Raw genomic sequence first — 19,838 nt, 5'->3', positions numbered from 1 at the left:
GGGTGGGGTGGTGGGGATGCGGTGGGATGGGGGAGGGTAATGGTTGGATCTGATTAGAAACCAAAACCAACCAACCCATTAATTGGTTAACGGCCCTAGATATTTGGTTTGAAAGCGATTAGCTGATTGGTCTGGTTATTGCCCTAATCTCTTAGGGTCGAAATCGTTTAAGAACCAGACAAACAGCCTAGATCCAGACCAATTAACACCCCTGTCTACATCTTTTGAATACAAAATTCTAAACATCGTTGATTTATAAAAATCTTCATATATTCTTTCCTATTCAAAATTTTAGGTTCCAGTACATGAAAATCCTATGTTTTTGCTTTGTTGAAGAGTGATGTGACCATTTAGACCATTGAATGTCTAGGAATGAAGGTTGACTAAGTTTGAAACTCCAGTCCGGACCAAAATTCAAGATATAGACATGCTCCAAGAAAATCTTTATTTCTTCTTTTCTATTCAAATTTTCAGGTTCCAGTACTTTTTTAGGTTATATGAAACTCCTATGTTTTTGTTTTGTTGAAGAGTGATCTGATAATTTAGACCATCGAATGTCTAGGAATGAGGATTGACTAAGTTTGAAACTCCAGTCCAGACCAAAATTCAAGATGTAGGCATGCCTCCCACTAATCCCCTACACCCTTTAGCAGTCTTAGATTTTTCAATACCATGTTTCCTTATTTGGCAAATTGAATCAGATGAAACTAGAGTCTAGACATATGAGTTGAGGACCTGCGGCACACTCATACATAAAATTTCAGCCCCCATCGAAACTACCATGTGGCTGTCATTTAAGGTATATTGATCTACTTTCAAGTGAAGGTGTGCCAAGCCCCTGCGCCCAAATAATGCAAGAGCCTTCAGGAAAAAAAATAACCTAAGTTTATTTTTTATTTTTCAAAATATTGCAAAAAAATAATATTTATTGCAATAAATTTATAAGAAATATTAAATAAAAATAAGAAAAACACTAATTAAAAAATGGGAACATATTCCATACAATGTATTTAAAAAAGTGGTGCATAACCGTAACTGATAAGAATCGTACAAAATCATTCTAAAGCTTAAAAGCAAAAGCATTATACTATGGTGTTTGTGTATGTGTTTTTTTAATGAAAGAAACCATTACTATTAAACAACATATGCTATGTTTGGTAGTCATTCCGAAAAATGTTTCTGATGTTTTTCCGTTCTATGGGAACAAAAAAAGGAATAAAGCGTTTGGTGTCAACTTGGTGTTTTTCAATTTTCTTGGAACGAAAGGGGGGGGGGGGGAGAACTAGAAACACAAAATGATGGGATGATGAAACATTGTTTTGTCATTTTGGTTTCATTCCAAATACAAAAAAAGTGAACAACTAGGGTCATCGTTCCTGAAACAGGTTCACCAAACACCATTTTTTGTTTTAAAACGAAATTTTGATACAGAAACTAAAAAATTATGTTTATGACCTGAAACGTCGTTTCTGGAACTGAATGACTACCAAACGCAACCATAGTTTTTTACATACAGTTTCCCCTATCATTGGTTCTTGATAATACTATATCTAATATGTAAATCATAGCTGGGCAACTAGTTTCTGGATTTGATAAAAGGTAGCAAAATGTAGCAGTGACCATGTTGCTTTGGTAGGCTGTAGAATGAGGTTAGATAACTTCCTTGTTGAGAACCGCACTTCCTTTATCTTTCATCCTCTATCCCTTTCCATCTTCAACCCTACCAGGATTCTTTCCGCTTCAACTTCCTCTTCCTGAGTAGTTGTAGCCTATAGTAGAATTTCTGTGGATGAACCTAAACTTATCCTGGAAGAAAACTCCATATGCTCATCCTGAAGCTGAGTTCAAAATATTAGTTGCACCAGCACAGACCAAAACTAGATATGTCAAAAAAGGTTTATGAAAACTTGAATTCATGCTGGTTGGCCCATCCGTATTTAATAAGACAGGTTCGTTTAGACACATGGGATGGAGGTTGAGATTAGCAATCTAAGCATTAATATCATCAAAGCTAAAAAAGGGTTGTGGTTGGCATTTGATGTTACTGCCTCATTCCTGTGCTTCCAAATGAAATATAAAGTGTTGGCAAAGATATTAAAAAACCATATCAGTTAGAGGAATCATTCTGTGTTGAAAGAAGTAATTAACCACCTGCATAAAAGAAGTTGGATTTTTATTTTGTAGTCGTAAGCCTAATGGTCCAGCTGTCCAAATGTGTGACACAAAATCCCATAAGAAGAAGAGGTGGAGTACGGATTCTGTATGTTGGTTGCAAAACACACATGAAGTGTTTATTTCCATCCATTTTCCTAATGTAGCACGGACTAGTATTCCATTGTGCATATTTTTTTTCTTTTTCTTTTTTTGGCTAACGACAGGTATCCAGGCCTTTGGCCTGACTAGTCCCGCGGGCACATACTGACCCCACAACTGCATGGACCGGGTCATGCTGGGGTTGAATGAGAACCTTTAACTTTCATTAAAAGCAGTGAAGAGCACTAAACACCCCCGTGTGAGTGGCCCAAGGTATGCCTAGTGGGAGTCGAACTCAGAACGTCAGAGTTTACAGCTCGTATCAAGTTCGTTGCTCATCAACTACGCTACCCCCTTGGGTTATTCTGTTGTGCATATTCCTATTCTGGTTTACACCTAGACAGTTGTTGCCAGAATTAATAAACCTAGCTCCTACCCGAGGGGAGAAGTCCCCTTTATTGGTTATGGTACACTGCCATTTATCATGTTGAGGGTTGATTTTAGATATTTCCCTAAGAATATTAAAGTTTCAAAAGGTCCCCAATGCTTCCATGTTCCAGGAATTGTTTTGAATAAAACTACTTACCTTTTTAGACTTGTTAATATTCTGGTGAGTGTCAATGGCTAGAGTATTTGGGTTGGATACAATCCATGTATCAAACCAGAATAAAATGTCACATCCATTTCCTACCACAGATCACACATATCCTCAAGGTGGGTAAGATAGACGCCATACTATTCCAAACCCATGCATAACCCGTGCTTGTTATAGACCTTTGGGTCAAAAGGAGATTTTTGGAAGCAATATTTGGTCCTTTAGAATTTATTCCATATCGCTTGAGGTTTAGAGAGAAACCTCCATCCCAACTTTGACATTAAGGCCTTGTTGTGGTTTGTAGCATCCCATAGGCCAAGGCTTTCATTTTTTTTCCATGCAATGAGATGTAATTTCCTTGAGTCATTGGAATAACTTCCATTCCAAAATTGGTTGCAATAAATCATATTAAGGTTAATAAAAAAGAAAAAGAAAGAGGGTAAGAGATCATTGTCTAGTCGAGTGGCTCTGCACCTACATTGGACGAATGAGAATGTGTATAAGAGTATCATATATATAAATTTTTTATTTCATAAAGGGTGAGTGATAATTTTGGTGCTCATCTTTTTAGGCGCATGAGCAACGTGATTAGACACGCGTTATTTTTTTAAAACCAATACCACTTTTGTAAAAATTACGACTACTTATTTGGCACGGGCCGCACGATACCCTAGTTTTTTGGTAGGATGGGTTGGTGGAACTTCTTGCCAAATATTATTATATATTAAAAGGGAGAGGGTTCTCTCTCTCTCTCTCTCTCTCTCCTTTTCCTTGTGGCAATGACATGTTGGGATACAAATTGAGGTATCAAAATTTTTCTGATGCACTGCACTAGTATAGTGAGGATATGGACGATTGAGAGTACCTTGGGATGTGTGCTTAGATGCTCTCAGTCACCTAATGCTCACTGTAATGATGCAGTGCTTGCAGAGGATGTGAACTCCAAATTGAGATGATTGTGATGGATCTAGAGAAAATTTTAGAAGAAAACTTTTGAAAATACAAAAACCTAAAATAATATTTGTGGACAAAGGAAAAGTGAAAAAATCTTACTGCCAGCAGGGGTTGGAGCTGGAAGCAATCAAATTTTTTTCTACCCGAAAAAGTCAGTTGAAGATATTTCGGTCAAATATATTTGCCAGCAACGAGGCATGCCCTTATAGGCTAAAATGAACACAAAGGGGAAGAATGTGAAAGGGGAAAAAACGAAGACGTTACAAATAGCGGAACTGGATGCGGAACACCCCGAAAAAGTCGTGGCCACGCAGCTCGCGACTGCTAAAAGCAAGGGGAGCCGAGCCCTTCATGGTAGGTCAAGTTTAAGGTTGGACTCCCATGGTCCTTTCCAAAGCCCACAAGGCGACTGCTCCGCTCATCCCATTAGATGAGCTTAGAGAGATAACGGAGGGAGGAGACATTTTCCCAAAGGCTCCCTCTGTTTCTTTCTCACATCTATCCAATATCACATTCCATTCCTTTCATTCCACAGTTTCAATTCCCATAATATGAGAAAACTCTGCCCAAATTTCGACCGTGAGGATGGGCTTGAGACCGTTCTGGAGGTTCCCATCCCAGAAGAGATGTTCACCGCCATGGACGACGGCGACAACAATAATAATAACAACAACAACAATGCCCTCCGCTGGCAGAACATGCGCACCTGGTTGAAGTCACAGTGCGCCCACAAGTTGACAGCCTCCGCCCCTCCCCTCTCCGGCCGCAACGCGGACCTTCAATTTATCCTCAACGTCGTCGGCTCTCCTCTCATCCCTCTCCAAATCAACAATGACTCCACCATTACGTGCCCTTGCATCAAAGACACTTCCATTGTAATTTAACCAACTCATCTTCTTCTTCCTCCATTCGTTCTTCCATGCATTTATATATTCTCTTATTCCTTGCGTATTAGTATATTATTATTATTATTTTTTTTTTTTGAGTGAATGAAAAAAATATTAAAGCAGGAAAGAATAACAAATACAACATATAAAGCCAAATTGGCTAGACCATGGTGAAAACCCTACCAAGTCCTGAAGAGATGGACCTCAAACCCCTAAGAGAGGAGACAAACCCAAAGAGGGGGAAACAAACCAAAGAAGGGAGGATACAACCAAAAAAAAAACAAAAAAAGAAGAGGGGGAGAAACAATAAAAAAGAGAACAAATAATTCCTGTATGGGTGTGGGTAGCCATTCATGGTAAGAGAATATTGACAAAGATAAAAAGGAGTGGCTTTTAGAATCAAATCCAAAATCAAGGATTTGGGCGACTTGATTGAGGGTGGAAGACCCACAATGAATGATCCTCCCATTACTCTCTCTCCCTTTTTTTTTTTTTTTTTCACCTAGCGTGTCCGCATCTTTGACCTGACTAGTCCTTGGGGACACTATGATATCGCTTACACGGGACCTCGCTTCAACCTCTAACCCCTTGGGGTTAATCCTCCCATCTCTCTCACCGGAGCTCAAAATCATCCTTTTGTTTTCTTTTTTGCTCTTTCAATCTTCTTGTGGTGTGTTCGGATACATAACGCAAGCATTTCGCTGGTAGGGCAAAATGATTCCTTAGTTAGGAAGGCTTTGTCTATCTTGCATAACAGTTTAACTAAATTCCACTCCGTGATTAATGAAACCTAATAATTCGCAACTACAGGTGCTCAACTCGTTTAAATAGAATTTTGTTTACCAAAAGATAAAAATTCCTATGTATTCTACATAAATGAATGATTGAATGAATGTCTTCTGATAGGAAGCTTCCACAGCCAAATATATCGTTCAACAATACACTGCGGCTACCGGAGGACAAACGGCATTGAATTCAGTCCACAGCATGTACGCCATTGGGCAGGTGAGGATAACCTCTTCCGAGTTCCACCTAAGCGAAAACGACGATAGCGTGAAGGCTAGAGACCAAGCTGAGATAGGCGGCTTCGTCCTTTGGCAAAAGAACCCTGACCTATGGTACTTGGAGCTGGTGGTTTCCGGTTGCAAGGTCAGCGCCGGCAGCAATGGCGAGGTCGCCTGGAGGCAATATGCAGCCCAACAATCACGAGCCTCCAAAGGTCCCCCAAGACCCTTGCGGCGTTTCTTTCAGGTATTCATACATATTACGGAAAGAACTCAAATAGAACTCATCCTTAAAAACTAATCATTAATCAAGGGTGTCAAGTCAATCAATATTGTATACCAATATCGAATTCGGTATGATTTCGGTACAACAAAACGGTATCTTCCTTGGTTTGATATGGTATTGATATTTAAGACAACCATTTGGTATTGAAATATAAATATCTTTCCTTGTATCATACCAAATATTTTACCGATTGACACCCTTATGTTAATGAGAGGGTGCCCAATTACCTATAAGTCTCTAAATAAATTGACATCCAACATGCAATTATTACTTCAGCCTTTCACATGAACCCAACATTCTTTCCCTCCACATGGAAGCAACCGAGATCTTCTCAATCTCTCCTCCCTGCAGGTAAAACTCAACTTGGATAGGTTAAAGGTTAGCTTTTAGGATGAGTTCTACCCAAGTCATGGCAAGAACCAGAACAAAGCTTTTACTTTTGGGTTTTGCAGTTTGCACTGACTGAATTTGATTGCGAAGGGACTTGACCCGAGGTCGACGGCAAATTTGTTTTTGGATGCGATGTGCATAGGAGAGATGGTAATCAACAATGAAGACTGCTTCATACTGAAGCTGGAGGCGAGTGCAGCAACCCTCAGGGCTAGAAACACAAACAACATTGAGAACATACACCACACAATTTGGGGATACTTCAGCCAGAGAAGTGGGCTTCTTATGAAGTTTGAAGACTCACACTTGCTAAGCATGAAGAAAGGCAAAGGCAACGATAGTATCTTCTGGGAGACAAGCATGGAGTCAGTGATTGAGGATTACAGATACATTGACGGCATCAATATTGCTCACAGAGGAAAGACTCTTGTGACTCTGTTTAGGTATGGAGAGGGGTCGACTAATCATAAGAGAAAGATGGAGGAGACGTGGACCATTGAGGAAGCTGATTTTAACATATGTGGACTCACCATGGATTGCTTTCTACCTCCTGCAGACCTTAAGAGTGAATAAGGGAGTAGTGTGGAAGGCATGGAATGAGCGTGAGTGAAACCTTAATTAGAAGCTAAAGATAACATAGAGGCTGTCTTTTTCTGTACATTTTCTCTTTCTTTAATACATATAAATTACTTGTTAAAAAAAAAAAAAAAAAAGCTAAAGATAACATGAATGTATATAGTCTAGTTGGGGAAATGTTCTCTGTTCGGGAATGCTCCACCTACATCAGCACATGGATCAATGGAGCGCAAACATCAACACTGAAGAGATTATTGCCTTTCATAAGAGGCGAAGCAATCATTTCACCCTCCCCCCCACCCAATATATCGGGGTGCAGCCACAACACTCCCCCTCAGAAACCATTTTCCCATAGTTCTATATAACAAATTGTTTCCCCCTTATGTTAGTGGAAAAAAAAAAGCTTTCAGCATGATCTTGCAAATAGAAAGCCATGTTAATTGACTAGTAGTGACAAATGATAAAATTATGTGGTAAGTTCTACGGATATATAGACAAAGCAAAGCGTGATCTTGATATTGGTTTGCCTACCCTTTGTTTTATTGGCCAGAAAGAAAGCCGTTATATTGTAAGGTAGGGTATTCCTATGTTTATCTCTCTCCTCCTTCCTATAAATTGATATATTTGCATAGTATAAGTTACGTTACGTATTCGGACAGGATACTTAATACCTTTATTTTATTTTTTAGAAGTAAAAAAGTCATCCGACTCTAGCAAGATGAATAGGTTTTGAGTTTGGTAGAGGCTGTTGAATGTCTTGTAGCGCAGGAAGTTGTTTAGGCAACATGGTTTTAGATATTGGGATCGGATGGGCAATCCAGATTGTTATTGGCACAGGTCGATCTTGATACCTAGTTGATACCGTATCAATGGAACAGTACAACCCACGGGTAAAATTGTCACAAATTTCAATTTTTAGAAAGATTAAAGGTAGAACTATTCATTCCAGACTGATCTAGACCAATCCATATCAATATCGTATCGATTTCAAGATGGTCAATACCTACGCTAAATCCATGAATAGCAATCGACCAAGGGTGAAAAATCTTATATATATTGGGAAGAGGATCTTTCCCGTGTGCCCAACATGCAATAGATGACTGGTAACATTGGACACACATCCCAAGTGTTGCCCAGCTGTCAGATACATGTTGGGTGTGCTGAAGAGATCTGAATCCTATATACTGGAGTGATCGATCCATTGAAGTTCATGCAGAGTATCAAAGGTAGGTTAAAGCCAACATAGATTGAAGTAGATCTGCTAGCCAACAAGCAAGGTCAACAAGTTCCCATTTGAGAGACACAGATTAAAGCCGGAAAAATCAGTTTATGCAATGTTTCATGACCTAAGAAGGCTGGGTACATTTACCCTTCCCAGTGCGGTAGTGGGAGCCTAGTGCATTGATTTTTTTTAATGTTTCAAGACATAAGAAAAGGGTCTTCTCCAATCTTGTTTGCTCTAGGTTTTTTTTTTTATTATTATTATTTTTTTATATATATGTAATTTTGTGTATGGATTAGAATCATGATCCCTCGCAATCTAACTCATTTCAGTTCAACCAATTTCATCAAGAAATGGCGAATGGAGGTATATGGGAAGGTGATGTGTCAATGAAAGGAGAAGATGAACAAGTTTCAGAATTAAACGATTTACGTCCTATTTGGCGATCTGCTAAGAGGAAAAGGAGAAGAATAAATCTTTCAATTTCTAGGGTCTACTCTAGTGTGTACCTTGATGCTGTGTGTGAGGGATGCTCTATATGCTACTTTCCCCTCCTGAGTCTGGAATGGCCCCTTAGTGTTAAGTGAATTCTGAGGTTGATAGTTCATCTATCACTTCTTTGGGGGCATTCAAAGTCTATGAAGGGATGTCATCATGGATCAAATCTTAGAATCCCTTTCGTTCTCATTACTAATTGGTAGCCCCCTTCGATTCGCTTTCGGCATGACTCTAAGACATCTTTAAAGTATACCAAAAAAGATGATGATTTGGATGGTCATAACATTTATACTGGATGGAGTTATTGCCTAAGATTTGTCCCTAACTTTCTTCATTCCAAGGAATGGAAAACTTAATTGTGTGTTAACCATTTAATACTTGTTTTTCCTTCTCTTTTTTACCGTCTAAGGCATGCATTGTGGTGCCTCCTAGTTTTTTCCCTAATTTGGTTTGTGTCCGGCTTTTAGTACATATAGATCGATTTGTATAAATATTAAACATATTAGACTATAAATTAAAATATTTATTAAAATCTAATGCAAGAAATACGTACATTTTAATAATAAATACATGTTTAATTCGATTCTTCTATAAAAGTGAGTAACTTAAAAACAATCATATAGTAGGTTTCATGGGCCAGTACATGAAGTATACTTTTACCGGGTGTATTCAAATATTAATGAGTAGTAGGCCAACTACAGCTCATGTACACCCCGACCAGTAGGGCATCTTACTAGGATCAGGCCCAGGATATCATCAAAAGGACCAAGAACATCAATGAATACCAGAAAACTTTATCAGACCCTTAAACTTTTGGTGATAAACAATTCCCTCCTCTCAAGCAAAGACTCCCCACTGGCCCACTCCCATAAATAACTCATTAAAAGATTTTTTTTTTTTTTTTTTTCGTCACAGATTACGGATTACTGCATAGGACTGCTTCTTGTAATACCCAGCCCCAAGTGGTCTACCTCCATCAAAGAAATTAAATATAAAAGCTTTCTTGCCAGAGCTTCAATGGATTTGTCTAGAGAAAGGGACCCATCATTCACAAACCTTCCACTTCAAAGGAAAGAAAGTAAAACATTGAGTACTACTGGATTGGTGAACCTGTTTGGTTACCCCAAAAAAGAAATTTGTGAACCTAATCAAATTACAATACATGTATTTACTAATTATGGTTTAGATGAGATTCTATCTTCATTTGTTTTTTTTTTTCCTTAACCAATGAAAAAAAATCTCAACCATAACCAAAAAAGGAGAATTTTCTAAATTTATAAAATAAAAAAATTACAAAGAAAGTAAGAGTAAAACAAAGTCAAACCTACTTGTTTTCGTAATAAACTTTCAGATCTAGACAATTAAAAAAATAGAGGTAAGGATAGATGTTGAAAAAGAGAAGGTATGTACAAAAAAGAACATACAATAAATTGTTCCTACATCCCAAACTGGTAAAATTGAGTAAAGAGACGGGATTCATCCCTCAACAAGGAGGAGAGAGAAAGAAAGAAATTTTGAATATGACTTTTATGGATTTACAATCCTCACAAACTAGTAAAAGTTGTCAAAATGTTTCACTTATATAATGGAGGGAAACTTTCTCCTTATCTTCATTGTGTAAAAAATAATAAAAGCGAAGAAAAATAAAAATATGCAACCAGCATTCAACAACTTAGAGCTCTTCTTCAGTCGTTCCATGTCTAGCTTTAGAGCCTCCTGGGGTAAATAACATCTCAATTTCTTCCAAAGCCTTTCCCTTAGTTTCAGGCATAAAGAAGTAAAAGAACAATGCGGCCAACGCTCCAAACCCAGCAAACATAAAGAAAGCACCACCAATGGTTAAAGCTTCATAGATAGATATGAAACTCATAGAAATTGCAGCATTCATAGCTCTATTAATAGCCACCCCAATACTAGCTCCTTGTGCCCTAAGCCTTAAGGGGAATATCTCTGCAGTATAAACCCATGTAACGGTTGAAAGCCCAATAGAGAAGAAAGCCACATATTTATATGTGGAGATAATACTAAGACAGAGAGCCCAATAAAGCTGCCTTGTGGAGAAATGCACCATGGTCAAAGAAAACCCTAATACTGTTAGTGCTGTAGTTACACCTAAAACACTTGTCAGCATCAGTCTTCTCCTCCCAAACTTGTCCAGGTTGAAGGTAGCAACCAAGATGAAGATTGCCTTTGTAACCCCAACCCCTATTGTTGCAAGCAAGAGCTTCTGCTTGTCCATAACCCCAGCTTTCTTGAAGATTCTTGGACTATACAAGACCACGGCTTCTATACCTGTAAGTGAGAGTGTCAAAATCAAATTAAAACCATTTATCAAAATCAAATATCTTACCATTTACATTGAAATCGTGAAATCGTAATCGTTTGATTTTGATTCTGTTTAGTTAAACCATTTAAACCGACAGTAAACTATTTCAAATCGATTAGAGTATGAGTTAAGTCATTCATGATTAGAATAAAATTTATGGTAAAAAATAAACAAATCCCACAAATAATGTTAAAAACATCCAAAACTTTTCTGCGCCAGCATAAGTGCTAGTGGGAGCACATGCAAAAGCATTAATATTGGCGAACAAAATATCTTCCTATGTCTTCCTTTCGTAGGGGCAGGCAGTCATTTCACCTCCTTTGTGTCTACGGTACCTTTCGGACTTCTTTTCCCAAAATTAAAAAATATAAACAACCATAATCTTACAATTTATTTTCATAAACAAAAAATCATTTAATATCTTTACCTGTAAGGTGCTGAAAGAAGTGGATCCCCCATGCAGCAAGTATTATCCGACGAACGGTCGGTGTTGGCCTTATCAAGAGCTCTTTCCAAACTCCGGCACCGGAAGCAGTCTTCGCCGGAGTCACTACGTCTTCGTTACACTTCTCGTCGATCCCTGCAGCTACTTTGATGTCGCTAAACCTTGATTCCGCCTCTTCTTTTGAATCAGAAACCAACAACAATACCTCCTTAGCATCCTTGAGTCTTCCTTGCATTGCCAACCACCTCGGAGATTCCGGCAACCAAAGGATTCCTAAAGCTAAACCAATTGAAGGAATGGCGGCGATACCTAGCATCATACGCCATCCAAGCTTCAATGGCAGCTTCGAAAAGGCAAAATTAGAGATGTAACCTAGTAAGATTCCAATGCTAATGCATAGCTCAGGGAGAGAAGAAAGAGCTCCACGGTGTGAAGAAGAGGATATTTCAGTCGAGTAAACCGGTGCAATCATTAGAGAAAAGCCCACTCCGACCCCGGCAATGCAACGTCCGGTCATGAGGATTGCGAAGTTAGGAGAGAAACCCATTAGGACTGCACCGACCATAAAAATAACAGATGCTACGACGATTGTGTAACGTCGGCCGATCATATCAGAGGTTCTACCAGACAAGGCCGAACCCACCAGAGCACATAAATTTAGGGTTCCGGCAAGAACTTCGATTTGGGTATCTTTGAGTTTGAGATCTTCTTTTATGAAGATATTGGCTCCGCTGATTACACCCGTGTCTGTTGCAGCAAAAATAAATAAACAAATAAATAAAAAATAAGAAAGAGAAGCCTCTACATATTCTGCAGCAACTGTATCGGTGTAGTGAGCATAGGATGATTGAGAGTCCCTTGAGGTGTGTGCACGGATGATCTCGACTGCTGAATGCTCACTACTCTGTTACAGCGACTACAAAAGATGTGGACTCAGCCAAACCTAGTTCTAGAGAGCGAGAGAGCCCACCATAACCAAATATAGTGTTGATCAATGAAGCCACTATAGCACAAGCGAGTGCGTACTTGTTGAGCTTTGCCTTCTCATTCTCACCCGTAGCAATCTCCATTGTCCCCATCGCCCTTCGTTTTCGCCTGTATTCCCACTTAGTGTTTCCCCACACGCTCCGTTCTCTCTGTGTTAGAAACTCTTTCTCTTATTAGGGATTTAGGTAGAAGTCACTTTCTATCTCTGCTTCTTTTTCGTGTGGCAAACTCACTTCAATCCTTGTGAGAAGTAAAGATATGTGTCAACTTATATAGATATTTTAATACAATTTGATACCTAATGTAAGAATTTTGTCTAAATATGGTTATCGTATCTTAGGCCCATTTTTTTTTTATGGCTTTTCGGAAACTTCTATATATATATATATATATTAGTCGTGAATGTATCGGATCTGAAACCAATCTTTATCATGTTAGGGGGGATTCCAATTAAAACGGATCCAAGAGAGTCGCCAATTATGTTATTAGTTATCCTATCCAGGAGGCAGCTCAGCCAAGTAAGCAGGGATCGATAATGACAAATTATAGCCATTTATAGGAAGAGGATAGAAGAAATTTGTTGAAATTTTGTGGAAATAAGGACTCATGCCGTTAAAAAAAAAAAAAAAAGTAAGAAAAGCCACATCATATTGATAAGATTAAACCTTTTTTTTTCTCTTTACTTTCTTAATTTGGATAAATCACATATAAATTCGTATTTTTGGAATGTAAAGAGCTGGATCATAATCTTTAGAAGGGTTAAAAGTGAAAACAGTTCAGCTAATTCCCTTGAAGAAGGCCCAGTCATTGACATGTAGGACTGGTTGACCTATATCCATTCCATGGACTCTCTTAACTTGGACAAAATCATATATAAATCCATATTTTCTTAATGCAAGGAGTTGAATTGCAGTCTTTAGAAGGGTTAAAAGTAGAAATAGTTTAGTTGATTCCCTTGCGGAGAAAGCATGATCCTTTTTCTTTTCTTTTTTTTAACAAAAAGTAAGAAATTTATTGAGAAAAATCAAAGGAGGAGAATCTCCTACTAGAGTCAAGAATTACGAGACAAACCGGTGGTTGAAGCCACCAAACACGGGAAATTCCCAAGCGAGATGCCCCTACAACTAGGACATGAGCTTCCCTATTAACAGTACGAGGAATAAAACGAAAAGAAGTAAAAGAAAAACCTACTAACAAAGAAAGAATATCATCAACCACACATTTAGTTGCCCAATCAATCGAAGATGGAAGTGAATTTAAAGCCCTAATGACAGGTTGGCAATCACTAAAGTACATCACTGATGAGAAGCTGCAAGCTAATGCAAGTAAGACTCCATCACGAATTGCCTCAGTCTCAGTAGCAGAAGCCGAGACACTCCATCCCACCTTGCATTTAGCACCTATAAAGGTTCTTGCAAGCATGAGCCTTGACATGTAGGCCCAATTGATCCATTTCCATTCCATTGATTCTTGATGTTTGTAACTGAGAAGCCATGGCTTTTACCCAAAAAAAAAATTTCTATTTCTCCCAATTTTATGTCAATAAAACTTCATTCATGATGCCTTAAGATGAGTAGGCTTCATCTCGTTACAAGGAAAATAAAAGTGAAGTAAAATCAAATTAAAAAAACGAAATGGGAAAATTTTGTATCTATTTTATTTTTGTAGGATTTTTTTTGTAACCATTGCATAACATGATTGTGTAACTATATATATACACAGAGAGAGAGGGAAAGAGAGAGAGAGATTCATCCCATAAACAAGGAAGAAAAGAAATAAATTTCAAATGGCACTTGAGGAATTACAATCATCATCACAAACTAGTAAAGATTGCCAAAATGTATCACTTATAGAATGGCAATTCTGTTTACCTAGCAAACCAGAATTCTATCTTTTACAAGTTGAGACTGTATCCTTCTCTCCCATGGTGGAGGAAAAGTTTCTCCTTGATTGATCTACACACCAACATTGAACAATTTTATAATTTATTCTGGTAAGGCTGAGATCATCTACACACCAACTTCTTCAGTTTTTTGTTGTTTAGCTTTAGAGCCTCCTGGGGTAAATAACAACTCAATCTCTTCCAAAGCCATTCCTTTAGTTTCAGGCATAAAGAAGTAAAAGAACACTCCAGCCAATGCTGAAAAACCAGCAAACATAAAGAAAGCACCACCAATGGTTAAAGCTTTATAGATTGATATGAAAGTCATAGCAATAGTAGCAGTCACAGCTCTATTAATAGCCACCCCAACACTAGCTCCTTGTGCCCTAAGCCTTAAGGGGAATATCTCTGATGTATAAACCCATGTAACAGTTGAAAGCCCAATCGAGAAGAAAGCCACGTATGTGTATGTGGAAATAATACTAACACAGAGAGCCCAAAGAAGTGGTTTTGTGGAGAAATGCACTACAGTCAAAGTACACGCTAGTACCAGTAATGCTGTGGTTACACCTGAGACGCTGGTGAGCATCAATCTTCTCCTCCCAAATTTGTCCAGTTTGAAGGTGGCAATCAAGATGAAGATTGTCTTTGTAATCCCAACTCCAACTGTTGCCAGCAAGAGCTTCTGCTTGCTCTCAATCCCAGCTTTCTTAAAGATTCTAGGACTATACAAGACCACGCCTTCTATACCTGTAAGTAAAAGGGTGTCAATTTAGAATCGAAATTGGTCATATAAAATCGAATCAGACTGAATCAAAATCAATCAGTTCAATTTTTGGTTTCAAAAAGGTTGGAATTTTTCCTTGTCTTATTCGGTTTTAGTTTCATGATTAAAATCGTTAAACCTAACATCAAGGTGAAGCTCACTTGACAAGCCCTAACACCTCACAATAAAGAGGTAATGAGTTCAACTTTCCTTGGGGTCCTCCTACCGAAAAAAAGAAAAGGGATGATCCCAAATCAAAATTACATATTTTTGAATAAGATAAGGAACCTAATAAAACTTTTTTTTTTTTACTATTTCAGTCATGGGCAAGAGATTAGAGATCACTACCTTGTCATGGTCACTTCATCAGCACATGAGCCAATAAAAATGCATACTAGAGCATCAATATAGATGGGATTATTGATTTACTCATTTTATTTATGAAATAAAAAAATGAAAAAAAAATTAATAAAAAATGAAAAAAAAAAACCGAAAACCAAAAAAAACATACCCAAAAGGTAAATCCATCCAATCTAATCTAATTGCAATCAGTCCCAAGTTTTAAAACCTTGATTATGACCATTGAAAAATAAAGATTTTTTTTTATGGGTGAAGATTTTCAAAAAGTTGGCCCAAACACCTAAAATAGGACCTAAACTTAGTCTGAAACTAGTCCGCTGAATCTTCATGTACGTGAATGTACATGAACGTCCCTGGTCCGTGGATATGACATTTATTTTCTCTCTCTTCATTTAATAGATGCCATATCCATGGATCAAGGACGTTCATGTACATCCACGTACGTGAAGATTCACCGCTTTCGTCTCAAACTAACTTAAAACCCAATATCTAACCGAATCAAACGGGTCAGTTCAGTTTTGATTATAAAATATATTATCGGTTTGATTTTTTTTTTCTGCATTTTGTATCTTGAACTGAACCTAAAACGAACCGATTAACAACCTTACCTGTAAGATGTTGAAAGAAATGGATTCCCCATGCAGCGAGCATTATCCGACGAACAGTGGGTGTTGGCCTTACGAAGAGCTCTTTCCAAACCCCGGCACCGGAAGCTGTCTTCTTCGGTGGTATCACAACTTCTTCCTTAGAGTCCTCAGGGATCCCTACAGCTGCTTTGAGATCTCGAAACCTTGATATCGCCTCTTGTTCTGAATCACAAACCAAAAATAAGACATCCTCAGCATCCTTGAGACGACCTTGCATCACCAACCACCTTGGAGATTCCGGCATCTGAAGGATTCCAAAAGCTAAAGCAATTGAAGGGATGGCCGCGACACCCATCATCAGACGCCAACCAAGCTTTAATGGCAACTTGGAAAAGGCTACATTAGAGATGTAACCCAGTAAGATTCCTATGCTGATGCATAGTTCAGGGAGAGAAGAGAGAGCTCCACGGTGTGTAGAGGATGATATTTCCGTCGAGTAGACCGGTGCAATCATTAGAGAGAAGCCCACTCCGACGCCGGCAATACAGCGTCCGACCATAAGGACTATGAAGTTAGGGGAGTAGCCCATCAGGATTGCACCAACCATGAAGATAAGTGATGCCAAGACTATTGTTTTACGTCGACCTATCATATCAGAGGTTCTCCCTGACATGGCCGAACCTACCAGAGCTGCTAAATTTAGGGTTCCTGCAAGCACTTGGATTTGAGTATCGTTCAGTTTGAGATCTTCTTTTATGAAGAGATTTGCTCCGCTCAAAACACCCGTGTCTGTTGTAGCAAGGAAGGAAGAACTTAATCAGTAATTAGGGTATAAATTTTTTCTTTTTCTTAAGAAAAAAAAAATTATTTATTTATTTATATTTTCTTTCTTAACAGTTCGACCTTTTAACTGAAACGCTAAAGAACAAAAAGAAAAACAGTATATATAGAGAACCCACCATAACCAAATATAGAGTTGATCAAAGAAGCCACTATAGCACAACCAAGTGCGTACTTGTTCAGCTTCGGCTTCTCATTCTCACCATTAGCAATCTCAATTGCTCCCATCGGTCTTCGTTTTTTTCTTCTTTATCTCTCAGAAAGATTTGAAACTATCCCTACCACCTTTCTATTTGATAACTTATTTGTAATGTAGTTTAATCCCTGTGAAGGGTTTAAAAAGGGAAAGATTTTCAGTGAAATTCCCTAAGAATCCAATCAACGTAGCTCGTTGTTCATTCTACATTGGTTATTATTTTATTTTTTTGGTAAATAAACATTAATTCGTTGAATCAAACGAAGCTCATAGTTGTCAAATTTCAAGTTACGTTAACCATAGGGTGAAATTAGGCCAAACCATCATAAGCCATCCTGTTCGGATCTAAACCAATGTTTGTGATCATGTAAAGGGTAATTCCAGCTAAAAACGGAACTGAGATATTTGACATTTATGTTGGTTGGTTTATTCAAAGGAGATAGCCCAGCCAAGTAACGACTGATGGTGACAAATTAGAGCTAATTATAGGAAAAGAATAGAAAAAATTTGTTGGCGTGGGGAAATAGGGACTTATGTGGTTACAAATGAAATAATAAGTCAAGATTTTATCTTATCATTCAACTCCTGTGCCGTATCCATAACTCCCAAGTCTATCTCCACCAGGAATGTTATGACTTCAATCAGCTGTCAAAAAAAATATTATATTTAACAGCTAATTAATTGCGGTCACGAATGCTCTACACATTCAATTAGTTGTCTAAAAAATTATTTTTATTTTTTTGTTCTTATTTAATTGTTGTTATGACCCTTAAGATGAGTAGGATTCATGTCTTTATAAGGAAAATATTAGATTTTTTTTAGCCACATGAGATCCACCTTCAAATGTTTTTTTTTTTTTTTTTTTTGGTTAAAAGTGGCTCCTTATAACATTTTATAGTACTTGAAATAATCCTTCTAGCGTAATTGAATCACTCAATTTGGATTTGCGGTTTGAAGATTAGAGTTCTTTTATAAGTAAATATGTTTGACCCAATCAAATCAAGTTTGATGTGAACTTTTTGATGTGTTAAAAAAAATCTTTTGACGTGTCTAAATTTTTTTTTCCACCGAAAAAAATTTGATGACAACCCTTATTATGATTAACACACTTTACACATGCATATAAGAAGATTTTCTCCATCTAACCAAAGCAATAGTCAAAAGGTGATCAAAGTGAATAAGTTCAAATAAGTGATCCACCGTGAGAGTGTTGAAAAAAAAATTTATACTATTTTTTATTTCCTTTACATTTCATATCACACTCTTTGAATATCAATCAAGTTTGTTTCCTTTCAATTTCAATATGTTAAAATTCATTACCTTTCACTTATTGTTGATATAGGTAGTCTTTCACGTCAAAGTCTTGTTTTAAAAACAGAACAAAGAAAAAACTAAACAAAACTAATATTAAACAAAACAAAACAAAACAAACTAAAAAGAGAAAGAATGTTCCCTGGTCGTGTCCTCTAAGCCCAAACACAGGTGGGTGTGAAAAGACCACTCTATCCTCAGGCATGATCACTGATCTATGCCTTCACTTGCTCTCCCATTGGTCCGCGTGTTGGCACAATAACCACATGACCTAGGACCATTTTATAGTGTCCAAAAATACGTTATTGAGCTTTCTACACATCTATGCTCCTTCCATTGAGCATGAAGCTTAAAATGAGATCTTATCTCAATAAGTCCGGAGGTCATCTTTTGGTTGTTAATTATCCCAAGGAATTCCAAAACATCAAAATCTGCTAATCACTTTTTTTGGTCTTGTCATTAAAGTCCATATTGGACCACTTATAGCCTTAGCATCATAATAGCTTTTCCATAACAATTTGTTATATCTCCAAATTCAATTTTTAAGGTATCGATATATATAATTCAATTTCAGCCAAAGTTTACAAAAGGACGCAAAAATCAAGCAAAGCAAAAGGAGAAAACCGAAGTTTGAAATAAGAAAAAAAGTCTTAAGACAAATAAGAAAATTCGAAAAAATAAAAAGAAGAAACAGAAAAAGAAGCTTGCCATGGGCAATAAATTCATAGAGAAGCTTATACCTCTTGAACAAACCCCGAGGCATATTTGAGTTTTTTAGCTTCGTTATTTTTACTCACTCGACTATGATAGAACATAATTATCAAGGCATTTGATCTAATTAAAGGCAGAGATTACAAGCTAATTCAATCCAAAGACACTCTCTCAATGGAAAGAAGGAAAAATTTTTCATTCACCCATCCATTGAGCTTGTTTCATAAGTTTGACTTGAGTTGTAACATAGATTCCTTTTTCAACACTATTGAATTGTTCAAAGGTTTTTGTTTTCCAGCCTCTCATTTTCTTCTGTTTTATTTGGACACTTGGCAATGTTGGATTCAACTTAAACTTGATATGAAAACAAGGTGAGATAGGGCCTACTATCACTGTTATAGCTGAACTATCAGTTCCAGGTGACCTTCACCCACTTGCCCATTGATAAGGGTGGTTGAAAGCTTGAAGAATCATTTTAATAAGATCTGTAGTTGATTAGGACCCTAGTTAACAATTCCGCTAAACAGAATTTTTCTGAATTAAATAAAAAATTCTAATCGAATCCGAATTAAAAATAAAATTCGGTAAAAAACGCGCCTTTTACTAATTTGATTTTAAAACGTGAATAATTCGGGCCGAATCAAATTAAACCGAATTATTCGGTCCACTTAAACAATATTTAAAAAAAAAAAAGCAAAACGTCATATATGAAACCCACGGTACCCACCACCGAAATAGTTTTTTTTTTTTTTTTTATCTCAT

General features: G+C 37.4%; 3 protein-coding genes across 3 annotated transcripts; 1 reads left to right on the top strand and 2 right to left on the bottom strand.

The window, feature by feature from the left end:
* The first annotated feature begins 4,177 nt into the window (after positions 1-4,177).
* Positions 4,178-7,430, top strand: LOC122085259. The gene is made up of 3 exons (XM_042653747.1): positions 4,178-4,677; positions 5,596-5,940; positions 6,460-7,430. The coding sequence occupies exons 1-3, from the start codon at positions 4,354-4,356 to the stop codon at positions 6,940-6,942; spliced, it is 1,152 nt and encodes a 383-aa protein (XP_042509681.1). The 5' UTR covers positions 4,178-4,353; the 3' UTR covers positions 6,943-7,430.
* Positions 7,431-10,337: 2,907 nt separating this feature from the next.
* LOC122084820 (probable polyol transporter 6) lies at positions 10,338-12,594 on the bottom strand. The gene is made up of 3 exons (XM_042653246.1): positions 12,407-12,594; positions 11,419-12,183; positions 10,338-10,957 (listed from the first exon to the last, which is right to left on the bottom strand). The coding sequence occupies exons 1-3, from the start codon at positions 12,513-12,515 to the stop codon at positions 10,338-10,340; spliced, it is 1,494 nt and encodes a 497-aa protein (XP_042509180.1). The 5' UTR covers positions 12,516-12,594.
* A 1,585-nt stretch (positions 12,595-14,179) lies between these two features.
* On the bottom strand, positions 14,180-17,086 carry LOC122083767 (probable polyol transporter 3). Its single transcript, XM_042651657.1, has 3 exons — positions 16,978-17,086; positions 16,040-16,807; positions 14,180-15,055 (listed from the first exon to the last, which is right to left on the bottom strand). The coding sequence occupies exons 1-3, from the start codon at positions 17,084-17,086 to the stop codon at positions 14,433-14,435; spliced, it is 1,500 nt and encodes a 499-aa protein (XP_042507591.1). The 3' UTR covers positions 14,180-14,432.
* Positions 17,087-19,838: the final 2,752 nt, after the last annotated feature.

The sequence above is a fragment of the Macadamia integrifolia genome, chromosome 7 (genome assembly GCF_013358625.1).
Source record: "Macadamia integrifolia cultivar HAES 741 chromosome 7, SCU_Mint_v3, whole genome shotgun sequence".
Classification (NCBI taxonomy): domain Eukaryota; kingdom Viridiplantae; phylum Streptophyta; class Magnoliopsida; order Proteales; family Proteaceae; genus Macadamia; species Macadamia integrifolia.
This window is presented reverse-complemented; position numbering and strand designations above follow the sequence as displayed.